The 13,773-nt window shown below is 41.9% G+C and overlaps 1 protein-coding gene across 1 annotated transcript; it reads right to left on the bottom strand.

Annotated features, from left to right (window-relative positions):
• Positions 1-1,107: 1,107 nt before the first annotated feature.
• manbal (mannosidase beta like) lies at positions 1,108-12,389 on the bottom strand. The gene is made up of 3 exons (XM_065021943.1): positions 10,096-12,389; positions 9,474-9,595; positions 1,108-2,283 (listed from the first exon to the last, which is right to left on the bottom strand). Exons 2-3 carry the CDS (start codon positions 9,573-9,575, stop codon positions 2,080-2,082), a joined length of 306 nt encoding a protein of 101 aa, XP_064878015.1. The 5' UTR covers positions 9,576-9,595; positions 10,096-12,389; the 3' UTR covers positions 1,108-2,079.
• Positions 12,390-13,773: the final 1,384 nt, after the last annotated feature.

Raw genomic sequence — 13,773 nt, 5'->3', positions numbered from 1 at the left:
GGCCGCTCAGATGGGTGAGGGCATACCAGTCAACTGTTTTTACATGGTCCTTATAGCCGGATTTAGTGACCAACAGTTTTTTACATACACTTAGGTAAGTATTCACGCCCCTGTGTCAATACTTTGTAGAAGCATCTTTGGCAGCGATTAAAGCTGTGAGTATTTCTGGGTAAGCCTCTAAGAACTTTGAACACCAGGATTGTGCAACATTTGCCCCAAATTCTTCAAGCTCTGTCAAATTGGTTGTTGATCTTTGCTAGACAACGATTTTCAGATCTTGCCATAGATTTTCAAGTAGATTTAAGTCAAAACTGTAACTCGGCCACTCAGGAACATTCACTGTTTTCTTGGTAAGCAACTCCAGTGTAGATTTGGCCTTGTGTTTTTGGTTATTGTCCTGCTGAAAGGTGAATTCATCTCCCAGTGTCTAGTGGAAAGCAAACCAAACTAGATTTTCCTCTAGGATTTTGCCTGTGCTTTATCCTCAAAAACTCTCCAGTCCTTAATGATGACAAGCATACCCATAACATATATAATAGAGTGATACTCATGGTGTGGTATTGGATTTTTTTTTAACATAATGCTTTGTATTTAGGACAAAAAGTGAATTGCTTTGCCAATTTTTTTTGCAGTATAACTTAAATCACCTTGTTGCAAAGAGGATGTATGCTTGGGAATACTTTTTATTCTGTACAGGCTTCCTTCTTTTCAGGTTAGTATTGTGGAGTAACTACAATGTTGTTGATCCATCCTCAGTTTTCTCCTGTCGTGTAAACGTTTAAAGTCCCCATGGTGACGCCTGTATGTTTGTAGTGACTGGGTGTATTGATACACCCTCCAAAGTGTAATTAATAACTTCACCATGTTAAAAGGGATATTCAACATCTGCTTTTCTCTTCTTCTTTTTCTACCCATCTACCAATAGGTGACTTTCTTTGTGAGGCATTTGAAAACCTCCCTGGTCTTTGTGGTTGAATGAATCTGTGTGTGAAATTCACTGCTTGACTGAGGGACCTTACAGATAATAGTATGTGTGGGGTACAGAGATGAGGTAGTCATTCAAAAATCATGTTAAACACTATTGCACACAGTCCATGCAACTTATGTAACTTGTTAAGCAAATGTTTAATCCTGAACTTATTTAGGCTTGCCATAACAAAGGGGTTGAATATTTACTGACTCAAGACATTTCAGCATTTAATTATTTGATTAATTAGTAACAATTTAAAAAAAATGTTAATCCATTTTGACATTAGTGACTATGTTGTTTAAGTCAGTGACAAAATAAAATCTCCATTTAATCAATGTTTAATTCAGGCTGCAACACAACAACATGTGGGAAAAGTCAAGGGGTGTGAATACTTTCTGAAGGCACTGTATAAGGCGGAATGAGAAATTGAAAGATGAAAAAAGTACAGTTGTATTTCTTTTTTGAAACTTCATATTGATATAACAGAGCGCTATTTGAGAGCGACGCCTTTCGCTTCTTCTTGGTCTCTTTCTTTCCTTTCTGACGAATCTCAGACAGGGGTCCTTTGGACTTCTTATTCAGGTCAGCAGGCTTCAATTGAAAGTCATTTGGTTCTGTCTCCTCCTGAAGATAAACTCTCACTGTCCCATTGACACTCAAGAGACACATTAGCTCTAAAAAATACATTAGCTCTCAAAAACCCAAAACGGCAATCTCCCTGGGGAGGCAGGTAAGCCTAGTGGTTAGAGCGTTGGGCCAGAAACCGAAAGGTTGCTAGATCAACTTCCCGAGCTGACAAGGTGAAAGGTCATTCTACCCACTGTTCCTAGGCTGTCGTTGCAAATAGGAATTTGTTCTTAACTGACTTGTCTAGTTAAACAAAGGTTAAATAAATACAAAATCATGAAGTTCTTATTTGTTTGTTTTTTACAGAAATGTTGGTTATAAAATGCACACAAAATGAAATAATACAAAAATTATTACATAGGTCCCCAAATGTTTGGGCCTTGGAGAATTACAATTGATAGCTGAGTAGTTTAATAAACAGTGTGCTTCTCTTCTTTCATAAATCAAGGTAGAGACACCCATTGCATTTGATGAAACAAAAATTATTCTGAGAGCGACACCACCTTCTTCTTGGTCTCTTTCTTTAGTTTCTGACAAATCTCAGGCACATGTCCTTTGGACTTCTTAGTCTCCTTAGGCTCAGTCTCCACCTCCACCTTCTTAGTCTTCTTAGGCTCAGTCTCCTCCTGAAGATAAAACAGACTGAGTCTCACTGTCCCAGTGACACTCAAGAGACACATTAGCTCTCAGAAACTCAAAGCGGCATTCTGCCGTCTCCCCAGGGTTTTCAGCGGTTAGCATCGCTCATGGCTGGCTCCATGTGAACTACAATCCCGACACTGTGTTTTAACATTTAGAAATGTCAATAATCATCACTTGCGTTACGGTTTTTGAAACATATGGCCCTTCTCTTTCATATCAGTGAGAAAGACCCTTTCCAATAAAAAATATACACTTACTGTAGCAGATTTGCACAGATCAATATGCTGTGTGTCTCCAGTTGACAAACTACACTTCAGCTACCTACACTTCCTCCCCAGTTAGCTTACACACAGGTGTTCAGAGCACGCTAGATAGCTAATTAGCTATCTTCCGTAAACAAGCGCTGTAACATCGAGATATGGCCACGTGGGAACCCTAACTCTCTAAAAAGTTGTGTAGTAATTTAACCTTTTGCTTTTGGGAAAATTATTCTTTGCTGATATGAAAGATACTTTCTTATGTTTCCAAAACCGTAAAAGCGATGCGTGCTGCTGTGCGTTTTGTTGCTAACCTTACTTTGCTACCTGACAACTTTACGGTTTTTACTGTTTATATTTTTAGTATTTCCCTCGCTCAACATTTTTTCATTCAACTTTTACACTTCGGACGCTTTATCTGGACGTGGTTCGTCAGGACCTCCACCAGCCGAAGCTAAGTAGTAACATTAACATAATGCCTTCTAATTTCAGTCACTGTACTCATAATATACAGGAGAACGATCGCCTTAAGGCGAGGATAGCTGTGCTGCAAGCCCAGCTTCAGACGCAATTGTTAGGCACGGGTAATTTCAGTGTAGGAAAGGATGAAACAGGGTCTGTACCACCAGTAAGTACAGATAGTAGTATAAATCCCCTCGCACAGTCCCCGCAGCCAGACAACTTTCTCATGGCTTCTGGAGGGAAATGCTGTAGGAATGCTTAACCGGTGTCACTCGCTCATTCAGCCGACAGAAACTTTCAACCGGTTCTCCCTATTAAGCAGCGAGTCGGAGTCAGAGGCTGAGCCTTCTCTGGTCTCTACTCCTCCCGCTACAGGGTCTGAGACTTCGAAGCCTCCCACCATTAGTTCTGACAAATTGAAAACCCAAGTCATTGGTGACTCCATTACCCGCAGTATTAGACTTAAAATTAATCATCCAGCGACCATGCACTGTTTACCAGGGGGCAGGGCTACCAACATTAAGGCTAATCTGAAGATGGTGCTTGCTAAAGCTTAAACTGGCTAGCTGGAGGGGTGCTCTCATTTTATCTACGAACATAGACAGGGCTCCAACTCCACTAGCTCCACAATGAAATAGGGTGCAGGCCAGGTAGCAGGCTGTTAGCCAGCTCAGCTATCAGACCGAGGCTCTGCATCGGTCCTTTTGATACCATTGATCACCACATTATTTTGGAAAGATTGGAAACCCAAATTGGTCTACACTGAAAAGTTCTGGCCTGGTTTAGATCTTATCTGTCGGAAAGATATAATTTTGTCTCTGTGGATGGTTTTTCCTCTGACAAATCAACTGTAAATTTCGGTGTTCCTCAAGGTTCTGTTTTGGGACCACTATTGTTTTCACTATATATTTTACCTCTTGGTGATGTCATTCGGAAACATAATGTTAACTTTCACTGCTATGTAGATGACACACAGCTGTACATTTCGATGAAACATAGTGAAGCCCAAAAAATGCCCTCGCTGGTAGCCTGTGTTTCAGACATAAGGAAGTGGATGGCTGCAAATATTCTCCTTTTAAACTCGGACAAAACAGAGATTCTAGTTCTAGGTCTCAAGAAACAAAGAGATCTGTTGAATCTGACAATTAATCTTAATGGTTGTACAGTCGTCTCAAATAATACTGTGAAGGACCTCGGCGTTACTCTGGACCCTGATCTCTCTTTTGATGAACATATCAGGACTGTTTCAAGGACAGCTTTTTTCAATCTACGTAACATTGCAAAAATCTGAAACTTTCTGTCCAAAAATGATGCAGAAAAATTAATCCATGCTTTTGTCACTTCTAGGTTAGTGCTACTTTCCGGCTATCCGGATAAAGCACTAAATAAACTTCAGTTAGTGCTAAACACGGTTTCTAGAATCTTGACTAGAACCCCAAAAAATTATCATATTACTCCAGTGCCTCCCTACACTGGCTTCCTGTAAGGCAAGGGCTGATTTCAAGGTTTTACTGCTAACCTACAAAGCATTACATGGGCTTGCTCCTACCTATCTTTCTGATTTGGTCCTGCCGTACATACCTACACGTACGCTATCGTAACTAAACGCATGCCTCCTAACTGTCCCTAGAATTTCTAAGCAAACAGCTAGAGGGAGGGCTTTCTCCTACAGTGCTCCATTTTTATGGAATGGTCTGCCTACCCATGTGAGAGACGCAGACTCGGTCTCCACCTTTAAGTTGTTATTGAAGACTCATCTCTTCAATAGGTCCTATGATTGAGTGTAGTCTGGCTCATGAGTGTGAAGATGAACGGAAAGGCACTGGAGCTATGAACCGCCCTTGCTGTCTCTGTCTGGCCGGTTCCCCTCTCTCCACTGGGATTCTCTGCCTCTAACCCTATTACAGGGGCTGAGTGACTGGCTTACTGGTGCTCTTCCATGCCGTCCCTAGGAGGGGTGCGTCACTTGAGTGGGTTGAGTCACTGAAGTGATCTTTCTGTCTGGGTTGGTGCCCCCCTTGGGTTGTGCCGTGGCGGAGATCTTTGTGGGCTATACTTGGCCTTGTCTCAGGATGGTCTCAGGAAGTTGTCTCAGGAAGTTGGTGGTTGAAGATATCCCCCTAGTGGTGTGGGGGCTGTGCTTTGGCAAAGTGGGTGGGGTTATATCCTGCCTGTTTGGCCCTGTCCGGGGGTGTCGTCGGGTGGGGCCACAATGTCTCCTGACCCCTCCTGTCTCAGCCTCCAGTATTTATGCTGCAGTAGTTTATGTGTCGGGGGGCTAGGGTCAGCCTGTGATATCTGGAGTATTTCTCCTTTCTTATCCAGTGTCCTGTGTGAATTTAAGTATGCTCTCTCTAATTCTCTCTGTTTCTTTCTTTCTTTCTCTCTGAGAAGGACCTGGGCCCTACGACCATGCCTCAGGACTACCTGGCCTGATGACTCCTTGCTGTCCCCAGTCCACCTGGCCGCGCTGCTGCTCCAGTTTCAACTGTTCTGCCTGCGGCTATGGAACCCTGACCTGTTCACCGGACGTGCTACCTGTCCCAGACTTGCTGTTTTCAACTCTCTAGAGGCAGCAGGAACAGTAGAGATACTCTGAATGATCGGCTATGAAAAGCCAACTGACATTTACTCCTGAGGTGCTGCCCTGTTGCACCCTCGACAACCACTGTGATTATTATTATTTGACCCTGCTGGTCATCTATGAACATTTGAACATCTTGGCCATGTTCTGTTATAATCTCCACCAGGCACAGCCAGAAGAGGACTGGCCACCCCTCATAGCCTGGTTCCTCTCTAGGTTTCTTCCTAGGTTCTGGCCTTTCTAGTGAGTTTTTCCTAGCCACCGTGCTTCTACACCTGCATTGCTTGCTGTTTGGGGTTCTAGGCTGGGTTTCTGTACAGCACTTTGAGATATCAGCTGATGTAAGAAGGGCTTTATAAATAAATTTGATTTGATAACTTCATCAATAGGCACTAAAGGTAGTTAGCATCTATGAATGGTTTAGAGACATGTGAAACAGTAACAGTAGCAAAAGTTCAATAAGCAGACTACAATCGGACTATTCTCACCCACCAGCCGTCTTGGACGCCTGGTTTCACAGCGACTCAGAATGGAATTTGACTGGGAGTCTACAGGCGGATTAAATTAATCTGGCCTGGGGTACATCGGGCGAAAGCAGGGAGGAAGGAGCGCCCTTCTCAAATGGTACAGTAATCTGACCCGCTCGATCATGTTGTCAACAAGGCAACATGGAGCATTGTCCAGAAAATAAATGTTTGAAATTTCAAACTAGTTTTCATTGGGATGAAAAGCAATCACCATTGCATATGAAAACACAGATTCCTACTCATTACTCCACTTACTTAATTGTTTCACTTTTGTTTAGAGCTGACTTCGCTGTGGGCTTTGAAAGCGGCACTTGGCTTACCCCTAAAGGCAGCCAGGCTCCAAATCGAATGCAATCAACTTTCAGCCTGTGCAAAAACACACCTAGCCAGGTGCCCGCGAGAGATTAATCGAATCCTCTATATGACAGGAGCGGAAAAAACAGCCATCGGTTTTAATTGGATGATCTCTCTGTCCATCACCATCTAGGATAACCCTTAGAACCTCACCACTACAACATATGTGGACTTCCAATGAAGTGAGCTCATCTTATAAATAGTTTTCACATATAAACGTTATATGACCGAACTCAATTGGGCACCCCAAAAACAATATGGTATTTTTTGTCTCTAACATGTAGGGTCAGCATTCCCAAACAGTCCCATTACAAGTCCGAATGTTGAAGAATCTTAATTTCAACGTAATATACCTGTCGGATGTAATCTGATACAAAATATCCTCAGGGAAGGGTTATGATCTTCAGTAAGGGATGCAAACTGTTGAGAGCCCAAAAAGAGAACTGTTGAGAGCCCACTGAAACAACAACCTGCCAGGGGGAAACGCAGGTTTACATTTGTGTAATTAAGCAGGCAAGTCCATTAAGAACAAATGCTTATTTACAACCTTCTCCAGCCAAATCCAGACGACACTGGGCCAATTGTGCACTGCTCTATGGGACCCAAACACATGCAGCCTGGATTTGAACCAGGGACTCGTGATGCCTCTTACGTTGAAATGCAGTGTCTTAGATCACTGCAACACTTGGGAGCCCAGTGTTTTAACTAATTAAACAACAAAGAATATGATCTACATGATCAGTCTGTGTGTAAAATAAAAAGTGGTTCATGTGAACCTAACTCACAGATAAAACATGTAAAGAAAGCAATCCAATGTTATTTGTTACCTAGACTTTATTGCAAATGACACTCGAGTCTTGAGGAAAAACAATACACTAATATTGCAGTTAGCCATGACAGCCTTTATAATAGAACGCTTGTGACCACACACATATCTAAATAATGCACTTGGGAAAAAAACTTCTTGAAGTAGAAATAGAATGAAACAAACAGGCATTCTATTTTTGCTCTATTATAGTGGCTACCATATTAGACATCGATCAAGTGCACAAGGCTACATGTGTGCAAAAATAACGTTCACTGAGTAAAAATTGAATAATCCCCCCCTCACTCACCCATAAGTGTTACTGTCAAGTTCAACACAACTAAAGCAATATCTTTGGGCTACACTGCACGTTATTACATTGTACACTTTCTGCCTGTGGGCATCTGTTCTACAATGTGCCAGCAGAGCATGATGCCCTTTGTGATAGCCTTTGTTGGCATAATTGATCTCTTTCAGGCAGAGAGTACACCCGGTATACCCCTTTTATACACTGTATTGAAAGAGGGATAGAGTGTGGTGTTTCTTTCACCTCTGTTAGCATCCAGCATAAGCTAGGCCCAGCCAGTGTTGCCAACTTAGCGACTTTGTCTCTATATTTAGCGAGTATTCAGACCACTCTAGCGAAACATTTTCAAAAAAGAGACTAGCGACAAATCTAGTGACTTTTTCTGTTTTTTTTGGAGACTGACGTGAAAGCACGTATCGTTCTTACTCTTCTCAACGAGCAGCGGGTGCTGCCCGTGGGCCCCACCCCAGTCCCAAAGCACTCACAGGCAGCCCAGTCCTGGCGCAGCAGTCCCTCCCAGCTGCAGTTAGTGCAGAAGATGTTCACCCCTCCGCATCCAGACTGCAAATGAATCGCGCAAGCGGGAAGCCGCCGCTGGCTGATCCCACCCTGGCTTACATTTTAAAAAATCAATTAACCTGAATTAGGGCCAGACTAGTTACCATAATTTTCTCACATTGACAGTTTTTTCTATTGTCTCTTTTTGGTCCAGATTGTTAATGTAGATTGTATACAAAAAAAAAATGTACAAAATGTTATGTTTAAAAATGTTTGTGTTTTACTGTGACTTGTTGTAGGCTCCTAAGAGGACCATAAGGTTAAAACCAAACCAAATTAATAAAAAAAAATAATAATAAAAAAATACGAAGTAACTCCGCCAGAGTGTCTCTTTTTCGGTCACTTTCGCCAGTCCCAAGCCCGGATAAAGGAGGAGGGTTGGAATTGTGACATTAAAAAAAACAAGAATCGACAGAAGAAAATTCATTTGTAGTTCTAAACATATTTAGGGTGTTTTTTACTCACTTTTTATATCTCCCACAACATTATTCCTCTCTCCTACAGCTTCCATCACAATTACATGCACATGGCCAATTATGCAAATGAGGTGATGGCGTCATTTAGCGACTTTTAGGATAGCCAATAGCTGCTTTCCTTACTGAGGAGTTGGCAACACTGGGCCCAGCTCCAGCTACACTTGATCCCTGAATCCATTTGTATTTCCAGTTTTCTATTTTCAATACTGACACAATTCGCACCAGACAAACACTTGCACAATATGGCCTAACCGAACCACAGACTGAATATTCTCCCATCAGCTGGCAAATTTCACAAACACTTCCAGCTGATTGCGAGGAAACGTGTTTTGGTCGACTACATTCGGTCACATTCGGCTATTGTTTACATATTGTGCATCACATGCAATGCTTCAAGAGAAGAACATTTTTAAATTACAAGCGACAGAACCTCCCGGCGCCTCAAAAAGTAGGGTAAACAACATTTTCCCGTGGATACCCTATCTTCACCTCCTACCATCAAAAGGACCAACAGCACAGACAGCCGGTAAAGTGTGAAAATCATTTTATTCAACATTCTGGCTTGTAGAGACTCTTGTCTTTTTTAGTCAGACTTCTTTCAGACTGAATAGCCATGGGGTAACCATGGTAGCAGTCTGCTGTTTAGGCAAACCCCTTTCAAGTCCCACTTTGTGGCACAGTGTTACCAGGCTCTATGCGCCAGCAATTCGAGCCTGGGGACGAGGTTACAATAAGACAAAGGGGAAAAATACAAACGATCAGGCCTATAGGTCTACGGCTTTCATACATAATGCCGTAAGTAAACCTACATTAAACAATTACAATATTATTATTATTATCGCTATTATTATTATTGTTATTATTACAAAATGTTAACTGCCAACAGAAGAACCGTCTACTATACCTGTTCATACCAGTTGGAGGTGGGTATTATGACAGCCAAGATGCAGAGGAGTTGGACAATAGCTCCCAGAAAGAGTCCATTGTCCAGGAGGCTCTCGAGCATAGTAGCCTACTTTCAGTTCCCTGTGTGCAAGAACATGACATTTGTGAAAACAAGGATTAGCCTGCAATGCTTTCGGGATTTTACATTGTTCGGCTACAAAACTCAAAACTATATTTGCAAAATCATCAAAGACCATACTGTAATACACACAGTACTTTTGCCCACGTTGCTGTTTACAACAGCTGCAATGTAACAGTGGCTACAACCATGTTGACACGCATCTCTCAGTCTCGATACAACACCAAGAACAATTTGCTGTTCGGCTTAGTGATGGGTCGTTCGTGAACGAATCGGCTCTAAGTGCGAGCTCTTGTAGGTGAACGTTGGGAGCTGGCTCGCATATCAGAAGACCCTTATCTATTTATAAAAATATTTTTTAAATTAAGATATGAATAATCAAAATATTTAAATGAATGGAATTAACTAATTCAAAGAATGAAAAAATAAATATAATAATATATACCTAAATGCTCAAGCGCCCACATTTGTTCTGACTGTCTGCTCAGACTAACAGCCTCACCTGTTGTTCCTGTCAATCAGACATGCAGTGTCAACCAATGAACCAAAGATGCATGAGGAAGGGCCGAGCAAACTCACTCACAGTCACACACTTAGCAGCCGAGGAGAGAGAGGAAGGACAGCTGTGAAAACAAAAGCTGGAAAATGAGTCTGAAGCATAGTAGCATTTGGATGCATTTTAATAATGTAGACAATGTTAGAGCACAGTGTAGAATTTGCCAAAACAAAATCTCATATCCCACTCAGTCAAGTAGGCCTACTCAGCGACCCACTGAAACGCAGTCTTCTATGGACCAGTTTATGCCAATGTCTATGTCTGTAGCAAAACAAGGCCAAATTGATATTGCATTGGCTAAAATGATTGCCACTGATTTCCAGCCATTTTAGATGGAGGACAGAGGCAGGAAAACCCTTTCAAAATCACTTATTCCACAACTGTACGAGAGCACACAAGCTTCAGTGCGGGAAAGAGTCCAAAAAGCTACTGCAGTTTGCCTTACCACTGACTGCTGGACATCAGGGGTAACCACTTCTTACATGTCACTTCATTGAAGATTTTACGATGTCTAGCTGTCTTCTGGACTGCTTTGAGTTCAGTGACAGACACACCGCAGAGAACTTGGCAGAGGAACTGTTGAGAGTGGCCTTCTCTGGCAAGTAGATGGAAAAATGTTATGTTGTGTTAGCGACAATGCCGCTCACATAACCAAAGCCATGAACATTTTAAAATGGACCCATCATCCATGTCTTTCCCACACAATCAACCTGATTGTAAGAGATGCTCTGAAGGTGAGGAAGCCCACTGTGGACAAAGTGAAAGCAGCTGTGGAATACTTCCATAGAAGCAAACTAAAGTCTACACAACACCAGATGGGGATGCCTGAGCTGAGGCCTAAACAAGACTGCACTACAAGGTGGAATTCAAAATGTTATATGTTGAAGGGGTTTCTTGAGTCAAAGGATGCCATCATCTCTACCCTGGCCATTGTCAATGCACCTGTTGATGCTCTGACCCAAGAGGAATGGGAGGTGGTGGAGGAGGGGTCACTGTGGAGATCAGTGGAGAGAGGTACAGTAAGCAGTTATTACTACATCATTATTTAATCCAGTATTATATATGTATATGAGCAGTAGATGAGAATGTAGTATCAGTTGACAAAACATGAACCCTGAACTAATAAGTAACTGTTCTCTCTTTCCAGCTATGTGACAGCGTCAAAAATTATACTCCTGTGTAAGGGTCTGCAGCCAATCACAGCCAGCCGCCAGAGAGAAGCAAATGTAACCACAGGACATGCGACAGAGTTGATGGACACCCAATGTTCATCAATGGACAGAAAGTTCCACAGAATGGAATATAATCACGTGCTATCAGAAACTGCTGCACTTGACCCCAGGTTTAAGAAGTTAGCCTTCAGTGATGCCAGAGCGATTGATGAGGCTCTTCAAAGAATAACCTCAGCAGCAGGGAGGGACAGCCTGGCTCAGGCACCAGGGCAACAGGAAGAAGAGGGATCAGATGGAACAGAAGCACCAGCAGTAGTGCCACAAACATCTGCTGTTTGGATGCTGTTTGACGAGAGAGCAACTGGGGATGCAGCACGAGGGAATCCCTCAGCAGATGCCATAATGGAGGTCCGATCCTATTTGGAGGAGCCCCTCCCTCAAAGATCTGCAAATCCTCTGAGCTGGTGGAAGAACAAGGCCTCTGTCTACCCACGGCTTACTAAAGTCAAGACAGGGAGACTCTGCATAGTGGTCACATCCGTTCCCTCTGAGAGGGTCTTCTCGAAAACGGGACAAATAATTACCGAGAGAAGAAACTGCATCAGCCCCTCAAGTGAGGCAGCTTATATTTCTGAATGCAAATCTCTCATAAAAACAAAATATGTTCAGCATTGCTGTGTGCTGCTGGTTATAACATGGTAATAAAGAAGAGAGAGAAAAGAGGGACCAGTTTAATGTTTTAAGTGGGATGCTGCAGTTTTGCACATTGTTATTTATTTTTCTTTGATATGGTGCAATATTATATTATTATGTTGTTCAGATTGTATTCGTTTTGAATTGTTAAATTTATATGTACATCGTTTATATACATTAAAAAAGTTCTGCTTTAAATGCACATGTGTAATAGCATCCTTCTTTTTTACATTTATTTCAATTTCTTGGATGCTGCAGTTTTGCAAAATGTTATTTATTTTTCTTTGATATGGTGCAATATTCTATTATGCTGTTCAGACAGATTGTATTCGTTTTGAATGGTTAGATTTATATGCACTATATAAATATGCACTATGTATATAAAGTTATACTTTAAATGCAAATTTTTAACAGCATTCTTTTTTCATAACAAACCAATGCATTTTTAAATACATTGTGGTTAAGGTAGAGTATGATTTCATTTAATAATTTAATTATAATTGCTTTAACACCAATCATAGTCAAACTATCGCAAACTGTTTGACTTGAAAAAATTACAAATCTTTTTTTTTTTAAAGAGCCGTTTGGGAGCCAAAAGAGCCGACTCTTTTTTTGTGAGCTGAGCCGAACGAGCACGCTCAATGAAAAGAGCCGGAATGCCCATTACCAATTCGGCGAATCTAACCATACAATTTCAAAGAAAAGCTTACTAGGCCACTTACTCAATTCGTCATTCGTTCTTTTTTACAGCACCAAACACAACATTGAGTATTCGTGAGTTCAATGTAATTTGTATCAGGGCAAAAATTATGATACAGCGCTAACATTTGCATCGGAAATCAAGTCATTGTGGGTCGAATCCGCTTCCTTTCTTAATTTAATGTGAATTCCCGATAAATGGTTTCCACTAGTAACCATAACCACAAAGTCAAAATTGGCTGTTGAAACAAAAAGGTTATTTTTTGTCTTGATTTAAGGTTGGTGTTATGCATACGGTTAGCAGCATGGTTACGGTTAGGGATAGGTTTATAATAAGATTTTAAGAAGATCAATTGTAGAAATAGGCGGGGTTTATGACTGTGTGGCTCTAGTAACTACAGTAGGGCCAATCCTGGGAAACGTCGCCCTCTACTGTAATTTATTTTTTACAATTTACATTTTAGTAATTTAACAGACGCTCTTATCCAGAGGTATACACTTAGTGCATTCATTTTAACATAACTAGGTGAGACAACAAAGTATTTATCAACAAAGTCAGTGTTAGTGGAAAAGGGACAAGTACTTTGTTTGTATTCTTAAAAATAAATACATACATTGGGGGGTCGTCAGGGCACTCAGGGCGCTGAAGATAGGAGAAAGCTTGTTCCACAATTGGGGTCCCAGGAAAGAGAAGAGATTTGACTCGGCTAGGCAGGAGCTGCCCTCCCGCAGGGATGGGTGGGCCAAGAAACCAGAGGAGGCGAAACGGAGTGCTCGAGTTGGGATGTAGGGTTTGAGCATGGTCTGACGGTAAAGAGGGGCAGTTCCCCGTTCTGCACCGCAGGCAAGCACCAGGGTCTTGAAGATGATGCAAGCTTTGACGGGGTAACATGGGGGGATTTAGGAAGGTTGAACATGATGGCTGCGCCATTCTGGATACATTGCAGGGGTTTGATGGCACATGCGGGGAGCCCAGCCAACAGAGATTTGCAGTAGTATATACGGGAGATTACAAATGCCTGGATTATGACCTGCACCGCTTCCTGTGTGAGGAAAGGTT

This window comes from Oncorhynchus nerka, linkage group LG2 (assembly GCF_034236695.1).
Source record: "Oncorhynchus nerka isolate Pitt River linkage group LG2, Oner_Uvic_2.0, whole genome shotgun sequence".
In the NCBI taxonomy this organism is placed as follows: domain Eukaryota; kingdom Metazoa; phylum Chordata; class Actinopteri; order Salmoniformes; family Salmonidae; genus Oncorhynchus; species Oncorhynchus nerka.
This window is presented reverse-complemented; position numbering and strand designations above follow the sequence as displayed.

Bases quoted from the DNA above. Each gene is read 5' to 3' on its own strand.
- manbal (XM_065021943.1), bottom strand. From the start codon at position 9,575: ATGCTCGAGAGCCTCCTGGACAATGGACTCTTTCTGGGAGCTATTGTC. The intron at 2,284-9,473 runs GTATAGTAGACG...TTGAGTTTCTGA, and splicing joins CCTCCAACTGGTATGAACAG to GAGCTAATGTGTCTCTTGAG.